The 18373-nt window shown below is 35.9% G+C and overlaps 1 protein-coding gene and 1 long non-coding RNA gene across 2 annotated transcripts; one reads left to right on the forward strand and one right to left on the reverse strand.

The window, feature by feature from the left end:
- The first annotated feature begins 55 nt into the window (after positions 1-55).
- Positions 56-12902, forward strand: hprt1 (hypoxanthine phosphoribosyltransferase 1). Its single transcript, XM_056471946.1, has 9 exons — positions 56-237; positions 5243-5349; positions 5428-5611; positions 5821-5886; positions 8537-8554; positions 8653-8735; positions 8898-8944; positions 10722-10798; positions 10890-12902. The coding sequence occupies exons 1-9, from the start codon at positions 211-213 to the stop codon at positions 10935-10937; spliced, it is 657 nt and encodes a 218-aa protein (XP_056327921.1). The 5' UTR covers positions 56-210; the 3' UTR covers positions 10938-12902.
- A 768-nt stretch (positions 12903-13670) lies between these two features.
- On the reverse strand, positions 13671-16575 carry LOC130240438 (uncharacterized). Its single transcript, XR_008838767.1, has 2 exons — positions 16464-16575; positions 13671-14039 (listed from the first exon to the last, which is right to left on the reverse strand). It is a non-coding gene; the product is annotated as an uncharacterized LOC130240438 (long non-coding RNA).
- Between the last annotated feature and the right edge of the window lie 1798 nt (positions 16576-18373).

The following is an 18373-nucleotide window of genomic DNA, read 5'->3' on the forward strand; positions in this document are numbered from 1 at the left end:
AAGTCAGACGGCGGGTCGTGAGCGCTCCCGCTGATTGGACGACAGACTGTGGTCCTCCTCTAACGCCTACAGTGTAACGTGAGGAAGAGACAAATTGTGCACGTTCGATCCCTTAAAGGTGAAATTGAGAATTGTCAGAAGTACAACTGCGTCCGGCGTTTGTCGCAGAGTTGAGGACCGTTTTGCAGCAGCTCGTCGGTGTGGACGGACATGGCGTCATCGAGCCCGTGTGTCGTGGTGAGTGTTATACTGTACACACTCGTGTCTTTTACACAGCCCTCGATTAATCACTGTACACAAACTAGTATTATGCAGAAGTGGATTTTGGAGGACAAAACTATTTGTGATGGTGTAATTTTTAGGCCTACACGACATCCCTCATATACGTGAGTGTTTGTAGAGATTTTTAATTAGTATTGTATGAGTGAAGTCTAACGTTAGGGGCCTTTGGGGGTAGCACGCGTTTCACGCATGGCACATGTGATGCACACCATTCATTTGTGCACGTACGAGCAGTGGAGAACCAGCCGCAGAACTCTGCACTTGCTTGACTGTGTATTTTTATTATTTATTAATTCAAGATGTAAAAGGTGCCCTAATGAGAGGATAAAAGAAGGGCAGTTTGAGTTTTGTAATGTGATGGGAGCAGACTGCCATAGTGTGGTGTTAAGAACAGCACACAGCTTTGTTCAGGGAGGAGGCTCAAGGGAGTATGTCATCATTTTCCTCCTCCCTAAATTAAGATATTGTCTTGAGGATATAATTTTAGACTCCTATCATTGAAATATGCGATTGTGTTTAATTAAAGAGTGTGCTAGACTCTTAAAGGGACCATTCACTAAAAAAAATCTTATGCAAAATACAGTAATGACAAGAATGTCCTGGTCTGACTAATAAATGAAGCTGTCAAACAACAAGACAAGACACGGTATCATCCAAAAATGACAGAGACTTGTATTTCAGGTCTTTTGAAGTCAATAAAACCGCAGTCAAATGAGAAGCACAGAAGATATTATTCATTGAAATGTTTGCCTGCGATTTATCGAACACTGCAGCTGAATTTGGTTGTAATTTTGCCATTTAGTGCTTGATTTTATTCACACACATTTTGGAAAATTACTGGAGTCACAACCACAATCTGCAACCCAATGAACTAATTTGTGTAATGTTAGTGGCAGCAACATTTGCAGACATTTTGTGCTCAACTATACAGCCACTATTTAAAGCTGTATCATGGATGCAAGAAATAAACCCAAATATATTGTCTTTGAAATAAATTAGCTGCATATCAAAATATCACAATCTGCACCTTTATACTTGTGTAACTCCATAAACTAGGTCACTTTAGTCCATGTATGCTTGTAATAAGGGGATATGACAACATTTCAACAGTGCTATTTCAGTCGACAACGTACCAAACCACATGCTCAAGTCAAAAAAGTTGCTATTGTTATCTTTGTTAGTCATTCCAGTCAATTTCAGGAGCAAGTCATGTTCCACGCACACATAGGTTTTGTGGATTTAAACATTTTTATCACTCCTGAAATTGACATTGTGTATGTGACCATGGAGTCATTGACCTGAACATGAGAACATTCAACAAATCATTCATTCATCTTTGTCAGCTTAAGATCAAAGAAACACTTGACCACCACTGGGCTTACATGCTTTCAGAAACCGGTCAGTAAACTGGATTAATGATTACTTAAAATGATCCTAATAATAATAAAAAAACAACACCGAGGCAAGATTGGTGAATTTCTGAAAAACACTAACTTGCATGTGAGTTTGTTCATCTCAAAATAACTATTGTATGACTGTAGAAGCCCTTGAATTTAGGCTACAGGTCATGTGGTCTGTTGTCATGGTGATTTAAAAAAATGTAAAAATTATGCATGTTTGCTCATACTGTAGCCGTCAGTATATAGAGTTAGGTGAATCTACTTTGTAAATACTGTTACCTGAGCTGAAATTATTTATGCTGCTTTATTTGCCCTAGGCAATAGTTCCTAAGGAAGACAGTTGGCTTCATATTTTGATAGAGCTTAAAAAGGACATGTGACATGCATGTGAGTCTAAAGCTTTTATTTGCGTGAGATATGGCTCACTAGATCTGACAGCATACTGACTTAAGTAATGTACGCTCTAGCAGCAGTATGAGAAACTCAACTTTTGCTTGGAGCCATCGGACACTAGAGTCTTATCATAGCCATTTCTGTTGTTGATGTGCATTTTGTTTTGAATCTCAAGGTACTGGCACCAGCAGGTCCTGCAGGTCCCAGAGGAGCCTCTGCTGACAGTTGCACATTATTTGTCTGAAACTTCTTCAAGGGCAGTGCGATAACACTTATGGGTAGAATAAACAATAAACTAGCTCGTCTACTGCTTTCCTGGATTTTATCTGCTTCCACTGTGAGGAATGCTGGGATATGTATTTTTCCACGTTATTTGTGTGCCATCTGTTGTTTTGGCAGATTTTTAGTCAAAGTTGTTCTGCTCGCCCCGTGGAGAAATGGTTCTTGAGGGAAAGTTTTTAATTTTTTTATTATTATTATTATTTTTTTTCTAAATACATAATTATATAATTGTGATAATGCTAAGGTAACTATAAAGGTTAATAATCTTCAACTTCACACATTTATTTTTATTTTTTGTTCCCGGGGTATATTTAAAGGGCAACACCTATGATGAAAATCATCTTTTGTAAGCTGTTTGGACAGAACTGTGTGCAGGTATAGTGTGTCCACAATCATATTGGGGTGATATGAAGAGAATAAGTCTCTTATTATTATTATTTTTTTTCCCTGACGTTAAAATAGGATCCAAATCCCTCCCATTTTGAGGCCCACCACAATGTGACGTAGGAGTGCAGTTTCCCCGCCCACCAATTTCATGACAGCCGGGTATTAACATGTCTCTGTAGTAATGCGTATAAATCATATCAACGAGACGGGATGTGCGCAAAGCAACTGGGATTAAAAGATCTGTTCCGCTCGCTGTGATCATCAATCATCATCAAATGTGATCAAGAATGACTTTTACAAGTTTAATACATTTTTAAAATAGCGCATGTTTGTAATGAATTACAACGATTTTACTGTCTTTATCACCACAGCCGCATGTCAGAACAATATTTAAAGAAAAAAACTCCACTCTGAATACATCAAATTATAATATCTTACTTATTAGTTCTTACTGTAGTATTTCTCACAAACGTTATGCGAGATCTGCTTCCCTTGTGTCTGTCATTGTGCTGTTTATCTGACGCAGCCGGAGATTGAAGCACACTCTGACAGGCATGTGGGAACGGTGGGCAGGGAGAACTAGCATGAAAGGCACAGGCCACAAAAACAACTACATTGTGTTCAGAGCAGAAAATTCCAATATTCTGAAATAATAAATAATCTGATAGGTATTTGAGCTGAAACATTATAGACACATTCTGGAGACACAAAAGACTTATCTTAAATCTTAAAAAAGGGGTAAAATAGGACAAACGGAAAAAACTAATTTCAATCAGATTGTTTTTGCGTGAAAAAAATCAGGGATTTTTTTAAAGATCATATCGCCCAGCCTGTTTCTTGAGTAAATGATTTAGAAACCATCAGTTAGATAGTACATGTGCTTTTTAAAGTCACCTTGTTAAGGACGTTATTGCCATGAACATAACTGCAAATGCTACAGATAAATGAGGTCATGTGTGTCAACTCACCAGACGACTTTAGAGATGTAAGGCAATGGCCTATAACGGGTATGCAATTTAAGTGGAGAACGTTCTAAAAAGACATGGGCAGGTGAGTTTTTATCAAGGCTGGATCAAAACAGTGGCCTGTTGCACAAAAATTTGTTAAACAAACTCTGGGTTCCGGATGGACAAAACCAAAATTGGGTTGAGTGGTTTCACAACACTTGATATATAAACTTTTTAATAAACTTTTTCTGTTAACTTGCGATTTAACACAGTTTGTGACGTAACAGTGGACTTCATGCAACTGAATGCATAACGTGTGCATCTGACAGCCATTCCCAACACGCATGAGTGAGTCAGTTTGAGTCATTTCTCACGACTCCGTTGTATCTCGGTTGAAGATTCATAGATATCATTATCAGAAATATGAGTGTAAACGCATTTACAAGGCAGAAAGAAACACTGCTGATGCAAGCTTAACAAGCCAACGTAAAGAGAACGTCAGTGCAAATCATTCATTTTCTTTTCGGCTTAGTCCCTTTATTAACCAGGGGTCGCCACAGTGGAATGAACCGCCAACTTATCCAGCATATGTTTTATGCAGCGGATACCTTTACAGCTGCAACCCATCACTGGGAAACACTCATACACATTCATTCACACACATACACTATGGACAATTTAGCTTACCCAGTTCACTCATAGCGCATGTCTTTGGACTTGTGGGGGAAACCGAAACACCGGGAGGAAACTCATGCGAACATGGGGAGAACGTGCAAACTTCACATAGAAATGACAACTGACCCAGCCGAGGCTGGAACCAGCGACCTTCTTGCTGTGAGGTGATCGTGCTACCCACTATGCCACTGCGACGCACCAGAGCAAATCAGTCAATTGATTTTTAATAAAGTATTTTCACAAACAGTACAAGTTATTTTAAAAGCTTTTTTTATAACAAAACATTATATGTAAATATTTTAATGTTAACTTGGGAGTGGCTTTGCTGCATGAGATGTATATGTCAGTTTACTCACAGCTTATTAGTGCAGTTTGGGTTTTCGATCTCTAACCCAGAAATCCACCACCTTCTTGAGCCCAAAAACTCAAGACTTTGCACAAACTTGACCTGAGCTTACCTTGGTTAAAAACCCAAACCGGTCGGTGCCAATGGCTAGTGGAAAGTGCACCGACACATGCACTCTGGTGTTCACGGCGACCTGAGTTCGATTCCCGCCTCGGTCCTATGCCGATCCTTCCCCTCTCTCTGCTCCCCACACTTTCCTGTCAATTCTCTCTACTGTTCTGTCAAATAAAGGTGAAAACCCCTAAAAAATAATAAAAATAAATAAATAAATAAAAACCCAAACCGGCTAATTTTCAGAACTAAACTTGCCTACCCCTGGGCTGTAGGGTTGCAGTAAAGCTCACCTATCCCCTCCTGCCCTATTTTAGTTTTGTCCTCCTGTCCAATAGATAAATGTTATCAGTCAAGAAGTTCACCCACTGTCCTTTGCCCTACAGACATAATCGAATGATGTCATTTGTGTATTTTAGATCAGTGATGAGGAGCAAGGTTATGACCTGGACCTCTTCTGTATACCAAAACACTATGCGGCTGACCTGGAGCGTGTGTATATTCCTCACGGACTCATCATGGACAGGTATGAGCCAGATGAAAAATGAAAACGCACAACCAAAAGACTGATGGCGGAGCTGATGAATCTGTTTGACTTCCACAGAACTGAACGTCTAGCCAGAGATATCATGAAGGACATGGGTGGACACCATATTGTGGCTCTTTGTGTGCTGAAAGGAGGCTACAAGTTTTTCGCTGACTTGCTAGATTACATCAAAGCCCTTAATCGCAACAGTGATCGCTCCATTCCCATGACAGTGGACTTCATCCGCCTCAAGAGTTACCAAGTAATCATTCATCTTAATGACTTTTAAAAGTCAAGCAGGTCTGTCTGTGTTTGTCGGTGCGTGTTTAATTGGCCTGATGGCATAAATGAAGATTAGCCCTTTGCAGTACAAACTTATTTTAAAGTTGATGTCATTGTAGCAACTGAAACACAAAATGTTGTTTTGACTAAGTCTGTGAGTGTCTGAATCTTGTTCTTTGATTATTACAGAATGACCAGTCTACAGGTGACATCAAAGTGATTGGTGGAGACGATCTGTCCACACTAACAGGAAAGGTGAATAAAAATAGCCCTCACTGTATCTGTCAAATCACATTATGCTTTTTTTGAACACCGTAGAACATTCCAATCTTAAACCACTGGCTTAATATAACATTTAACAATAGCAGTAGGAGTATTTCAATTAACAGTTGACATTTAAACGCTAACCCTCTACATAAAAAAGGTTAAATAAACATAATAAAATGATACAAAATAATAATACTAATTTAAAAAAAAGTAATAATAAGTACACTTTAAGGGTTTAGGTATTTTAAGCCAGCTTAGTCTTTACATACAACCTATATTACGTTCTCTCAATCAGCGCAAGAAAGGATCCCAGAGTTTTCATATAGAGATCAATGTGTCCTGAGAGTAAATGTCACGTTCATCTAAGGCAGTGGTTCCCAAAGTAGGGTTCGGGACCCCCTGAGGGGTCGCAGGACAATGAGAAGGGGTTGCTTGGTGGTTTCCTTAAATTAAATATATATATATATATATATATATATATATATATATATATATATATATATATATATATATATATATATATATATATATATATATATATATATATATATATATATATATATATATATATATATATGTATATGTATGTATGTGTATGTATGTATATATATATATATATATATATATATATATATATATATATATATATATATATATATATATATATTTATTATTATTATTATTATTATTATTATTATTATTATTATTATTATTATTATTTTTTTTTTTTTTTTTTTTTTTTTTTTTAAACCATTAGAATTACCATATTTTATACAAAATAGTAGTTAATAGTAACACCGTTAACTAATACAACATGCAAATGAGAAGCCATCAACCTTTTTTTTTATTTTATTTTTTCACCCCTGGGGCGATTACGCTCTATTAAAGACACAGCGATAGCATTTTATGGTACCAGGGTAAACTTTTGACCTGTTTCCACTGAGTGGTATGGTTTGGTTTGATTCGCTTTTATGGTTGTTTCCACTGTCAAAAGGTGTACCGAACCGTGCCATACCGCTTTTTTGGCACCTTTTTGAAAGGGTACCAAAAGGTGGAGCTACACACGCAGCTGAACGCTGGTTGGTTACAGAGATTCATCACCAGCTCATGGAGCTAGCCAGAATGAAAACAAAGGAACTGCCATGTTTTAAATACACAGCCGAGACATTACATTGTAATACTATATGCATATAATAACGAGCCATGGATGACCCAAGCTCAAACAAACGTTGTTGTCTTGATGTACAGCCACAAAGCCAAGAAGAACAAAATCTGTCTTGTTGTTTTAAGAGGCTGTCTAACAGTGCGAGCGGTTTTCGCTTCCACCTTTCACCTTTTGGACTATTATGAACTCAGAATGATGGAAATACTCTCTAACAGGTTGCATGTGCAGGTGAAGATTGCAAACACAGATGAGAGGTTTGCACTGCCTGTGGGCAATGTTGCGTGTTGTTTTTGAACCCGATTAAGGACTAAATGTCTGCTGTGTGTAGTTTTCCATAATTGATAACACACTGGGACTGTAAGGGTCTGTATGTGTTCATGTATGTTGCATTTATTTATTTTATGTAATTGCAGACGTTACAGTAGGCTATTTTGTCATTGATCTGCAGTTATAATCTAATCATGTTTATAGAAAGGTTAGTAATGAACATTTATACACAAGTATTTATGTGTATAAAGCCTCTGTTTTGTGAGAAGTGCTTCTCATGTGATATGTGAACGACCTGTACAGCTTTACTGTAGATATTTATTCGAGCGAGAATGATGTCTACTGAAACTTTCTGTCGTACACCACGCCCACCAAAAGGGTACCCTTAGTAGTGGAAATGCAAGCCTGATAAAGATGACCCGTATCTTACCATACTGTACCAGTCAGTGGAAACGGGCATTTCCGACACCTTTACCGCACTCACGTACATGACAAATAAATACAGGCTATGGAGGATGGTCTCCAAGTGGCGTTCTCCAAAATCAACAATCAATAGACTGGTGCCTATTGTTATGTGTGTGCCATTGTGTGCAAGGTTAGATATTTATAACCACTTCAGAGAATATTGGGGGTCGTGAGATGCTGGCATTTTATTTTGGGGGTCATGGGCTGCAAGTTTGGGAACCCCTGATCTATTTACATTTCAAATAAATGTGGTTCTCATGAACTTGATTCATCAAAAAATCCATCCTGAAAAATCTGTTTCATCAAAGGCAATAAAGTAGTACAGATGTTTCAACATTGACCAAAAGAAAAAAATCTTGAGGATCTTTGAATGATTTCTGATTAATCATGTAACAGTAAACAGTGGCAGCTTTCCAACCTTTTCAGCCCTTCAAGGAATAGTACAGTTTTTTAGAAATATTACAATAGATGTTGGTGCCGATATCAGCAGTGCATCAACAAATGGCGCCATTGCGTGTCCTGGGTTCAAGTCCCTCTTTAAAGTGTGTGTGTATATATATTGTTTTACTGTAATATTACTAAATAAATGCAGCCTTGTTGGACATAATAAATCTTAAAAATATATTTTTAAATCTTATCCCTAACGCTTTTGCATGTTTAATAAAAAAAAAATAATGCATGCATTTAAAATGTGTATGTTAATCATTTCTTCTTCTTTCAACATGCTTTTTGACACCAAAGAACGTCTTGATTGTGGAGGTATTTGTGAATTTATCTTTACACCTCTTATTCAAAACAGCTTGTATTATCCAGCAGATGTTTGGAGTGTTTGTGTAATCTTAACATTTGTTTATTAGGACATCATTGATACTGGGAAAACAATGAAGACGCTGCTAGAACTTCTCAAGCAATATAACCCAAAAATGGTCAAAGTTGCAAGGTACCGTTGAATATAATGAATGCTCACTGGGTTAACCAGTGTGTGTTGCTGATTGTTTTAGATTCCTTCAGGCTTTTGTAGACCACTAGTTTTACAAACGCCAAAACGACCTACTTTTGAACGTATAGGTTCTGTTGTCTCATATACCTCATCTATTCATAGTTTGCTGGTGAAGAGGACACCAAGGAGCGTTGGATACAGACCAGACTGTGAGTGGATTACTTAATCTGTTTTCCAGACTTTTGTTGGCATGCATTTTGAATGGCTTTAATATAGTTAAGATTCTGTTGACTACTCAAAAGTAATGTTTATAAATGAATACTGCTGCAGATTTTCAAGCTTGCACAAACAGCTTTAAAAGACTGAAGCTCATTGATTTTCTTTTAAGGGATTTTAAGGGAAAGTCAATAATTTTGACTAATTGATCGGTTTTAAGGCCATTATAGTGCAATACTGTGCATTGACCACAAGGTTGCACAATGACACTTTTCAATGTTTTAAATAAAATTCATATATTTGTCTTGTGACTGGGGCAAGGCCCTGGAGGTCAGATCAGCTACTGTATAGAGCTGAAGCACAGACCTGGCAAGATTATTGCCATCAAGCCATGAATACTTGAATCACCTCTTAAAATAAGAAAGCTATTTAGACAGACAAAACATTAGAGTTTAGGGTTTTTTTTTTTTGAAGTTTGTGGCGTTTAATTATAAACTAATTTCTAGAGGATCACGTGCTTGTTATTGACCACGGCTGGTCCAGCATCAGCTTCACATATTGCTCCAATCAGATGATTCCTAACTCACTATAAACCAGAGTTTTTTACTTCAGTCATCTTTGTTTTGAAGAATCCCCCCCCCCCCTCCACCCCTACCCCTGATTGGGTGACATGGCGGCCCAGTGGTTAGCACTGTTGCCTCACAGCAAGAACACCACTGGTTCGAGCCCTTACCGGCCAGTCAGCGTTTCTGTGCAGAGTTGGCATGTTCTTCCCATGCTTGCGTGGGTTTTCCCCAGGTTTCCCGGTTTCCTCCCACCGTCCAAAGACATACAATATAAATAAATTGACTAATCCATCTTAACCCCAATCCTATGTTTGAGCTATTCTTAACACGTTCACAAGCAGGGGAGTTCTCGAGACCTACCTAAGCTCAAACTCCCCTCTCACCCTTCAAATGGGAGGGAGCCTCGGGCTTAAGGATATTTTGAGCTTAGGGCTCTCTCCCGGGACAGCACACTTTATTATCAATCATCAGCTGAATGTGAACTCTTGAAATGAATTCTAAGGGATTGTGATTCAATGACAGACTTTTCTGTCAGACTGTAAAAAGCAATTAGTGGACTTTAACAAATAAAAAGTGAGAAACTCAGTGCCTTAAAATGAGTAGGTAAAGGAACTAATATGTGCATAATTATAAAAATGAGTTTAACTTAACAGTTTCCAAGTTACTCACTATCTACCCCCAACCTATCTCTCAGAGCTGTTCCATTTTTACACTCCCTTAAGATCTCTTAGATCAAATGATCAAAATCTTTTAGTTCCTCAGTCCAGACTGGAACATAGAGGGGACAGAGCTTTCTCTGTGAGGGGTCCGTGGTTATGGAACACTTTTCCCCTTGAGATAAGAGGCTCCATCACTATGTATTTTTAAATCACTCTTAACTTGCCTATTCAGCTTGGCTTTTTAATATTATTTTAATAGTCTTTTCTACTGCTTCATCTTTTTATTTTACTTTGTCTTATCTACAGCACTTTAGTCAGTCTTGTGGCTGTTTTTAAATGTGCTTTAGAATTTAGAACTTTTTTTAAACAAAGTCACCTTGTTGCTATTAAGGCAACAGGTTAAACTGCATTTTAGTGAAGTAACTAATCACTTTTTACAGTGTGTGAAAATGCTTTTTATGTCACTTAACATTTTGATTTAAAAAAAAAAAAAGACTAAATTCAGTACTGTTTCATCATCTTGTCTTTTCCTCTTTATTCTCTAGTTGTAGGATTTGAAGTTCCTGACAAATTCGTGGTTGGATATGCACTTGACTACAACGAGTACTTTAGAGATTTAAACGTAAGTGGCAGCGTTCAAAAAGAGCTTAAATGCAAAGAGGCCACGAACACATCAAACAACTTCTGCTAACTTCTCTCATTCTGACTTGCAGCACATCTGTGTGATCAGCGAAACAGGAAAGGAGAAGTACAAAGCATGAGAAGCCCTGAACTTCCCCCTCTAGCTGTGTATCATTTTGTTTTTAATAGACGTCTTACATTTTTACATCCATTTTATATATATATTTTGATTTGTTTTTCAGTAGTGCAGCTCACCGCAGGTTAGTGGTCCTCCACTCAGGGTCTCTGGTGAGGTGTGTGCTGTTAATGCACCTTACATTCACTTATACCTCCACAGGCACCCAACAAACATACATCAACCACAAACACTTTGCAGTTTAGCCTCTGAGAACAGAGGTCTACAAGCTGCTGCTTCTCGGTGGAAAGAAGCGTTTAAACAACCAGTTGTAATAGGGCCAGAATCCCTTTAATTTATTCTAACGATTTGCACGGGACGTTATAGGTAGGTGTTTGTGTTTTAAAGATTAGATTAAAGCGAACGTTGATTTTTAGGTCATCTTGCTTTGCTATTTAATAGTGCACATGGAATTGATTCGGTCAGATGGCAAAATTTGAACATTCATCTTTCCCAAAGACTCTTTGCAGTGCATAACTGTAATACGAACCATGTTATTAATGATTCAGATCTGTGGGTAATGTGATTATATACAATATGTTGAATGCTTTTACATGTGAATGTACTTTTAGCGTCAGGACAGCCTGATCTTCCAATCACATTTCAAATTTAAAGCCAAATCTTTTTAAGGGTTCCTGCAGGTTTTATGAAAGTAAATTTAAGACTTTAAAGAGTTTTACTTTAGTCCAAGAAAATAAATTATGATTCATTTTAAGAGAATGCAATATGTAAATGTTTATTGTAAACTTACAGGGAGCACACATTAAGTTGTATTCGTTTGAAAATGCATATCCTTTTATTTAATTTAAATTAAATTGACATCACATGTTTGGTTTCAACCACTTGACTAGGCAATATTTTTGTACCTCTGATCACACTGCAAAAAAGTCGCTTTATCAGTATTTTTTTTGTCTTGTTTTCCAGTGCAAATGTCTAAATTTTTAAATCAAGCCACATTTACTTAAGAAGTGAAATGTTGCAGAATATTGTCTTTTTTTCCCCCCTGTGAAATTGATCCAAATAAACATGTTTATTATTACAACAATGCCACTGTGTTCAGATAAATCTGTCAAATTAAAACCATAGACAGGTATTTGTTCTAATTTTAAGCGTTTTCAGTAGGCAAGACATACAGTGCTTAGCATATGTAAGTACACCCCTTACAAATTAATCTTTTTCAATTCATATTTTAATAGGAAGCTATACAACGTTATATTTGTGCATATACATTAGGTTGGTCAGTACTGAAGCCAAATCTGGAGCTTATCTAACAAAATCACTTTCAATAACAGTCCAAAAACTAGTACACTCAAACTTATATGTTGAGGGCAAAAAATTTGAAAAATTAACTTGAAATTTTGTGGTTTATAGTTTTGTTTGGTGACAAATATTATTTTAATACATATCTGTTTAATAAATTAGTTTGTTTAAATTTGTTTTTTTAAATGCACCAAAATACATTGCCTATATTCACTGAGAAATGGATAAAAATATTCATTTTTAAAATAGGGTGTACTCCGTTATGATGAGCACTTTAACTTCTTCGTTTTGCCTCTTAAGTAAATGGATATTGATTTAAAGATGTTTTGGAAAACAGTAGCACTGAACACATTCACGCGATACTTTGTGCTCAAGACCTCTGAACTGTGAAATTGAGATTTAAGACCCGCAGCAATCTTTTTAAATTTTTTTGTTTATAGTTTATTTTGCCTGTCAAGATATTTATTTCCACCACGTAATGTGGGTTTGCTTTAAAATATTTGTTAATAATGGGGAAGACATTTTTTAAGGTGCCTTGTATGGTAATATCGTCTCTACCATATAAATACAGTATGAAAATGAATGATAAACTGATGAAAAATGTTCAAGTGACCTCACAATTGTTCAGCCACCTGTCAATTTTATGATATGATTAAATTATTCAAAAGGTGTTCTTCTAACTACTTATCTTGTCAAAGCCAACATCATAAATAGGCCCACATTATTATTCTATATATTAGGGCTGCACAATATAGTTTCAGCATCGATATCTCAAAGTGATCATTCGCAATAATCACTTCGCGAGTATATGCAATGTTGAGTCTGGATTATAATTTACCATTTTCCAGGTGTTTTCTGAGGCCTGTGGCTGTGTGAGGGGTTTAAAGCATTTAGGCATAAGAAATTGTACCGTTTGTAACTTTGACAAATTAATAACGATAAATTTGAGTTATCAAACGAAGACTGAGGTATTATTTTACATTTGATTATTCAATTACTATATACTTGAATACAGATGGACTCTTCTGAAAACAATAAAACACTGTTTATTTAATTGGTATCTTTTTCGTAGATCGTTTCTTATATTTCATGCATATGCATGTACGCCCCTACAGAATCATTCCAATCAATCGAAAATTATAAATTCTTTCCAAATAATTATGCAAGTCTAATTGTATTCCTATCGCAATATATATTGCAGAATAAAAGATTGCAATGTTAGATTTTTCCCAATATCATGCAGCCCTAATATATATATGATATAATGTGCATTATATGATGCAGAATTGCTATGTTTAATGTTTTACAGTGTTACACAGTAAAGCCAGCACAATCCTATCCCTATACTTTGTTCTGTTAACATTTATGCTTTTACCAGATGTTTTCATCTGAAGTGATTATGAAGGATCATAAGAAATTCACCACACAATCAACAGTATTCATATTTACAATCACAAGTTTATTAGAAAGCAGCACGTGTTGAAAAAAGACATGCATATGCTCTTTTCAGTTGTAACATGAAGAAATAGGTGCACAATGATTGAAAAAAGCAGTGTTCATCTACAGCACAGACAGGTACTGTTTTTTTTCTTCCTCCATCGCACATGCATGGGTTTGCTCTTGGACAGGGATCTGCTGTGGCTCTTTGGAGTCTGTAAGTGCTGACAGGTCTTACTACAGCAGAACAGCAATACTGGATAACACCACAATCACCTCCAGTATTTATGTGCTGCTATAGTACATTCCCTTCAGATCTGCTGCTCTCATGCTGGCTTTGAAAGAGAAAAATCCCGATGATCTGCATTACCTTAAAAAAAAAACATGACGTCCCGTTCTTCAGCTTGCTATTTCAGTAATAGGCCTGTGCGGTCTGCATATTATTTCTGAAATAAGCATATTTTTTGAGTTACTTGTAGCAAATGCTTAAGCGTTTATCACAATGGTATTATCACGGTATTGACCTTGAATGCAAAAAGGGTTACTTTAACAGGTAGTTCATCATTTTGTGCATGTGTGTGTATCGCTTGATTGTTCATAAATGATCAGAGTAAACAAGTATTTTAAACAAATTCAATCTCAAAAGGATTATAGAGTACAATGAATAACTTCAACATCAACACAGTGTGAAATAGCTACATTTGTTAATGTCTTTTAAAAAAAATAAATAAACAACTGAATTTCATTAGAAATTAGCTCCATTAAATATGACTAAATAAACATTAACTGAGAACTGACCATCATCTAAGAGCAATAAATACTAAGGATGCTCCGATCAATCGGCTCAAGTTTGGTATCGGCCGATAATCCCATTTCACAAATTGATCGGTACTCGTTGAGCTGGCCAATTTCATAAACCGGTTGCAAGTGTTTGTTTACAAGTAGAGGAAGATGCATCAGCAGCACTACAACACATGAGGAATGCTTCCAAATGGCATTACAAGTCATTTTTCTCACAATTTTTTAATCTGTTTTATCTATTTTCTGTTTGTAAACTGCTTCTGACCATTACATGTATGCAACATCCTTAATTTATTATCTTAGGTAAGACAAGGTCTCATGCTTAAAGGGTTATTGCACTTATGCAATGACAAAGTTATATATAGAATCAGAATCGGTACTCTGTATCGGCCGATCACCATGACAAGGACAAGCTTCCCTAATAAATAGTTTACAATTAATTCTCAGTTTAATTAACTAATGTCACCAAATAGAGCCTTATTGTAAAGTGTTAAACAATAAATGTGAAAATACCCAGAGTCTTTAAGCATTTGGTGATAACACTCAATTTAACAATATGAATATTCTTCAAAGGCATTCAAAAAGTATAGATTAATAATTATTTAAAGGTGTTATGGATGTTTAATATCACAATATATTGTGTTATTGAATATTGGCACATCAATTCTAAAAGCAGTACAACTATTTTTCAATAACTACTATTTTTACTACTATATTAGTTGTCACTGTGTACATGTATATGTAATTATGGAAAAATTTGTCTTGGTGTTATTGATTAAAAATATCATTGAAAGAATGAGCGCTCCCTGGTGGGCTTGAGATGAACAACGGGTGGTAAAAAAAGGCCTTAAGTTTATATCCAACTAAAATTAAATTACAATCAATATTTTGGTTCTTAATGTTGTTAATGACATATGTACACTCCCACGATGAATATGAAGATACAAACTGTACATGCCAACATATAGACGTGCTTATCAGTCCATTGTACTAAAATGAATTACATTTGTATGTGAATAATAGGAATATGTCATTTCAAGAGCTGATGTGGGCTGTTGTACGTCTAGTTGTTGGTTGGCAACTAATGAAGAACAAAAAATAAGAGCCCTCGCCAGGCAGACATGACCAGACATATCCTCAATACAACATGTCCCGGTCTGGTGTGTTAAAAAGCCCTCACTTGCACTTTAAATTAAATAAATGTGTGCATTAATAATAAAATTAACCCATTTGCAAAGATATATAAACAATATTTAACGCCAACTGTTAAAATACACAACTTTATTCGATGTTAAGTGTTTCATCAGTATATATTTAAGGCAATTCAAAAACATTATCTGACGTATAAAGATGAATATGAAAATGGTTTATTTAAATATTCAGCACAGGCTGTGCTGAGGTGGTAAGAAAAACTCCAGACACGCACATTCAGCTGGATGCCTCATACAGGGTGTAGTTAAACTGCTGCCTACTCAGCGTTTTTACAATTGTATATAACAACAGAAATAGCCTCCTGTTGAAGTGCACAGAATACAGACGGTAAAAACTAAACATTTCTAACATTGATGTTAGAACTTCGAAAACTGTACATCAACAGACCGTGGGGTGTTTCCTCACTCACAGGTTCCCTGAATAGACAACTTTGTACTAATAATAAAAGAGGATCTTGATTGTGCAGATATACTGATAAACGCGAGTTAAACACAAACGAGCGATTAAAACGCGAACTTCTGACTGACACGCGTCAAAATGAGACATGTTTCGTATTATACAGCAAGCGACATTAAAGTGTGATAGTTTTCTCCGCGCGCTCAACTACGGCAGCGTTTTCAGACAAAGGCTCAAGTAGTGAAGGCGACTGGACGCCAAGAGGCGCCTTAAACACCTCCGTCTCTTTCGGAAGGTCAAACTAATGAACAACACACAACTTGACAGCGTGAGAACGAGGAGGGGAAAATGCTGAAAATTAATTCCTCAAAAAATACAAACTTACCTCGGGTCCAATCGAAAATGGCGCCGAAAAGTAAAAAAACGCACCAAATTTCATTGTATGGTCTCCTGCAAAGCTTTGTGGGAGCGCGAGCTGTTCAACATCCCCCGTAGAGTAACGGAGGAGGAGTGCAACTGCAGTGTCGTGGCACGTTCTCACTATTAGGCACACTGGATCCCCTCAGGATGTTGTCATGCCCTTTGAAGCACACAACTTGGTCTCTCAGCAAACAAACTTTCTGGTTTTAGTGGAGTATTTTATACGAAAGCCCACATAAACTTATGAATCAAACTTAAAGTACTAAAACTTACATAACTATATTGCAACTATATTTTTAAGTGTACTTTGTGTAGTAAGTATACGAATTGCAGTGTAGTAGTATTTACAGTACAGTTCCAGTACTACCTAGGGCTAAACTGCCCCTCTTTTAAGTTTATAAACATACTGTAAGTACACTTTAAATAATAACAGTGAAAATATATCTATAAATGAAACTACACTATAAGTAAACACATAGGTAAAACAATATTAGATGTGTAATATCCTGTTTATAACTTCACTTTAAAGTGTAGTAAGTAAAATAATAAAGTAAAATAATATTTTTTTGTAGTTCAAGCAAATACACTTGAAAGTTCTTTAATAATCCTAAATTTAATATTTACCACCCACCACTAGGTCTATTTAATAATACATGTTTAATATCATAATTAAGTAACATACATTTAATATAAATTATTAAATTAAAGTATACTACTGTGATCTTTTTTTTGGGGGGGTATTTACATAAAATGTGCCTTTTAATTTATTTGACAAATTTCTAAGTTTATATTATATATTATTATGCATGTTTATAAGATTTAAGTCTAAATATATATTTAATAGGCTAAGAAAAGTAAATAATACAACACTACTTTAGGCTGAAACAAATCAACTTTACAAATAATTTAATTTAAATTACAATATGGTTTAAAGCATCAATCAAATCATGAATAACTTGAAAAACTGATGAAGATTATTATTATACAATTTTTACAAAAAAAAGTGAAAAAAACTGCTTGTTTTCATGACTTATCGATCAAGTATACTTTAAATACTCAATTATATTTTCATCTTAGATTTAAAGAATATTGTATAAAGCCTATTTTTAAAAGAAGTATAATAACAACTGTTGCTTCTTCCCTTTTTTAAAATCTCTAAGCTAAATCTTTATACAATCAATGCTTTTCCTGATAATTGAATAGTTAAAATGACAATAATATAGGTGATTTCATCTACAAATATCAGTGGAAGTTGCCATCACCTGACCTGCGTAATGACCTTGCAGTCGCCTGGCTCAAAATCTTGTGTCTCTCATTAGAAGAAGAGAAAAGAAACATTGTCTGCTGCCAGACAGAGGCCTTGCAGTGAGCTGTACGAAACATGTGACTGCTGTTGCTCACTGCTGGAGTGTTCTGTGTAAAGCTTTTTTATGCAAAAATTAGGTTTAGGGTGGAGAGAGTGTCATTACACAGTGAATGTGTAGGTTTTGACGGAAGCTAGAAAATAGGTTTTAACTACAACTCAGTGGCCTCTGTCTTTCATTTTACTTACAGTTTTTGCTTTTTTTCTTGACACAACCCATGTTATAATTTCATGTTTGAGGGTAATATTTTCTTGTCTGAATTCAGCACAAGTTTTATCTTGAGTAAAACATATGTAAATACAGTTTAAAATGACATATGGAGTCCTGCACATAATATTATCATATTTTTATATACATTTTTACCTACACTTTACCATTTTATCGCTCGTTTTATTTAAAATTTTTGTTTTAGCCGTTAGTTTTAGCAAATCCTGTCAATGATCTCATCCACAGGTGTCAAACTCAGTTCCTGGAGGGCCGCAGCTCTGCACCCCTTCTGGCTACAGGCCTG

Source organism: Danio aesculapii, chromosome 14 (genome assembly GCF_903798145.1).
Source record: "Danio aesculapii chromosome 14, fDanAes4.1, whole genome shotgun sequence".
In the NCBI taxonomy this organism is placed as follows: domain Eukaryota; kingdom Metazoa; phylum Chordata; class Actinopteri; order Cypriniformes; family Danionidae; genus Danio; species Danio aesculapii.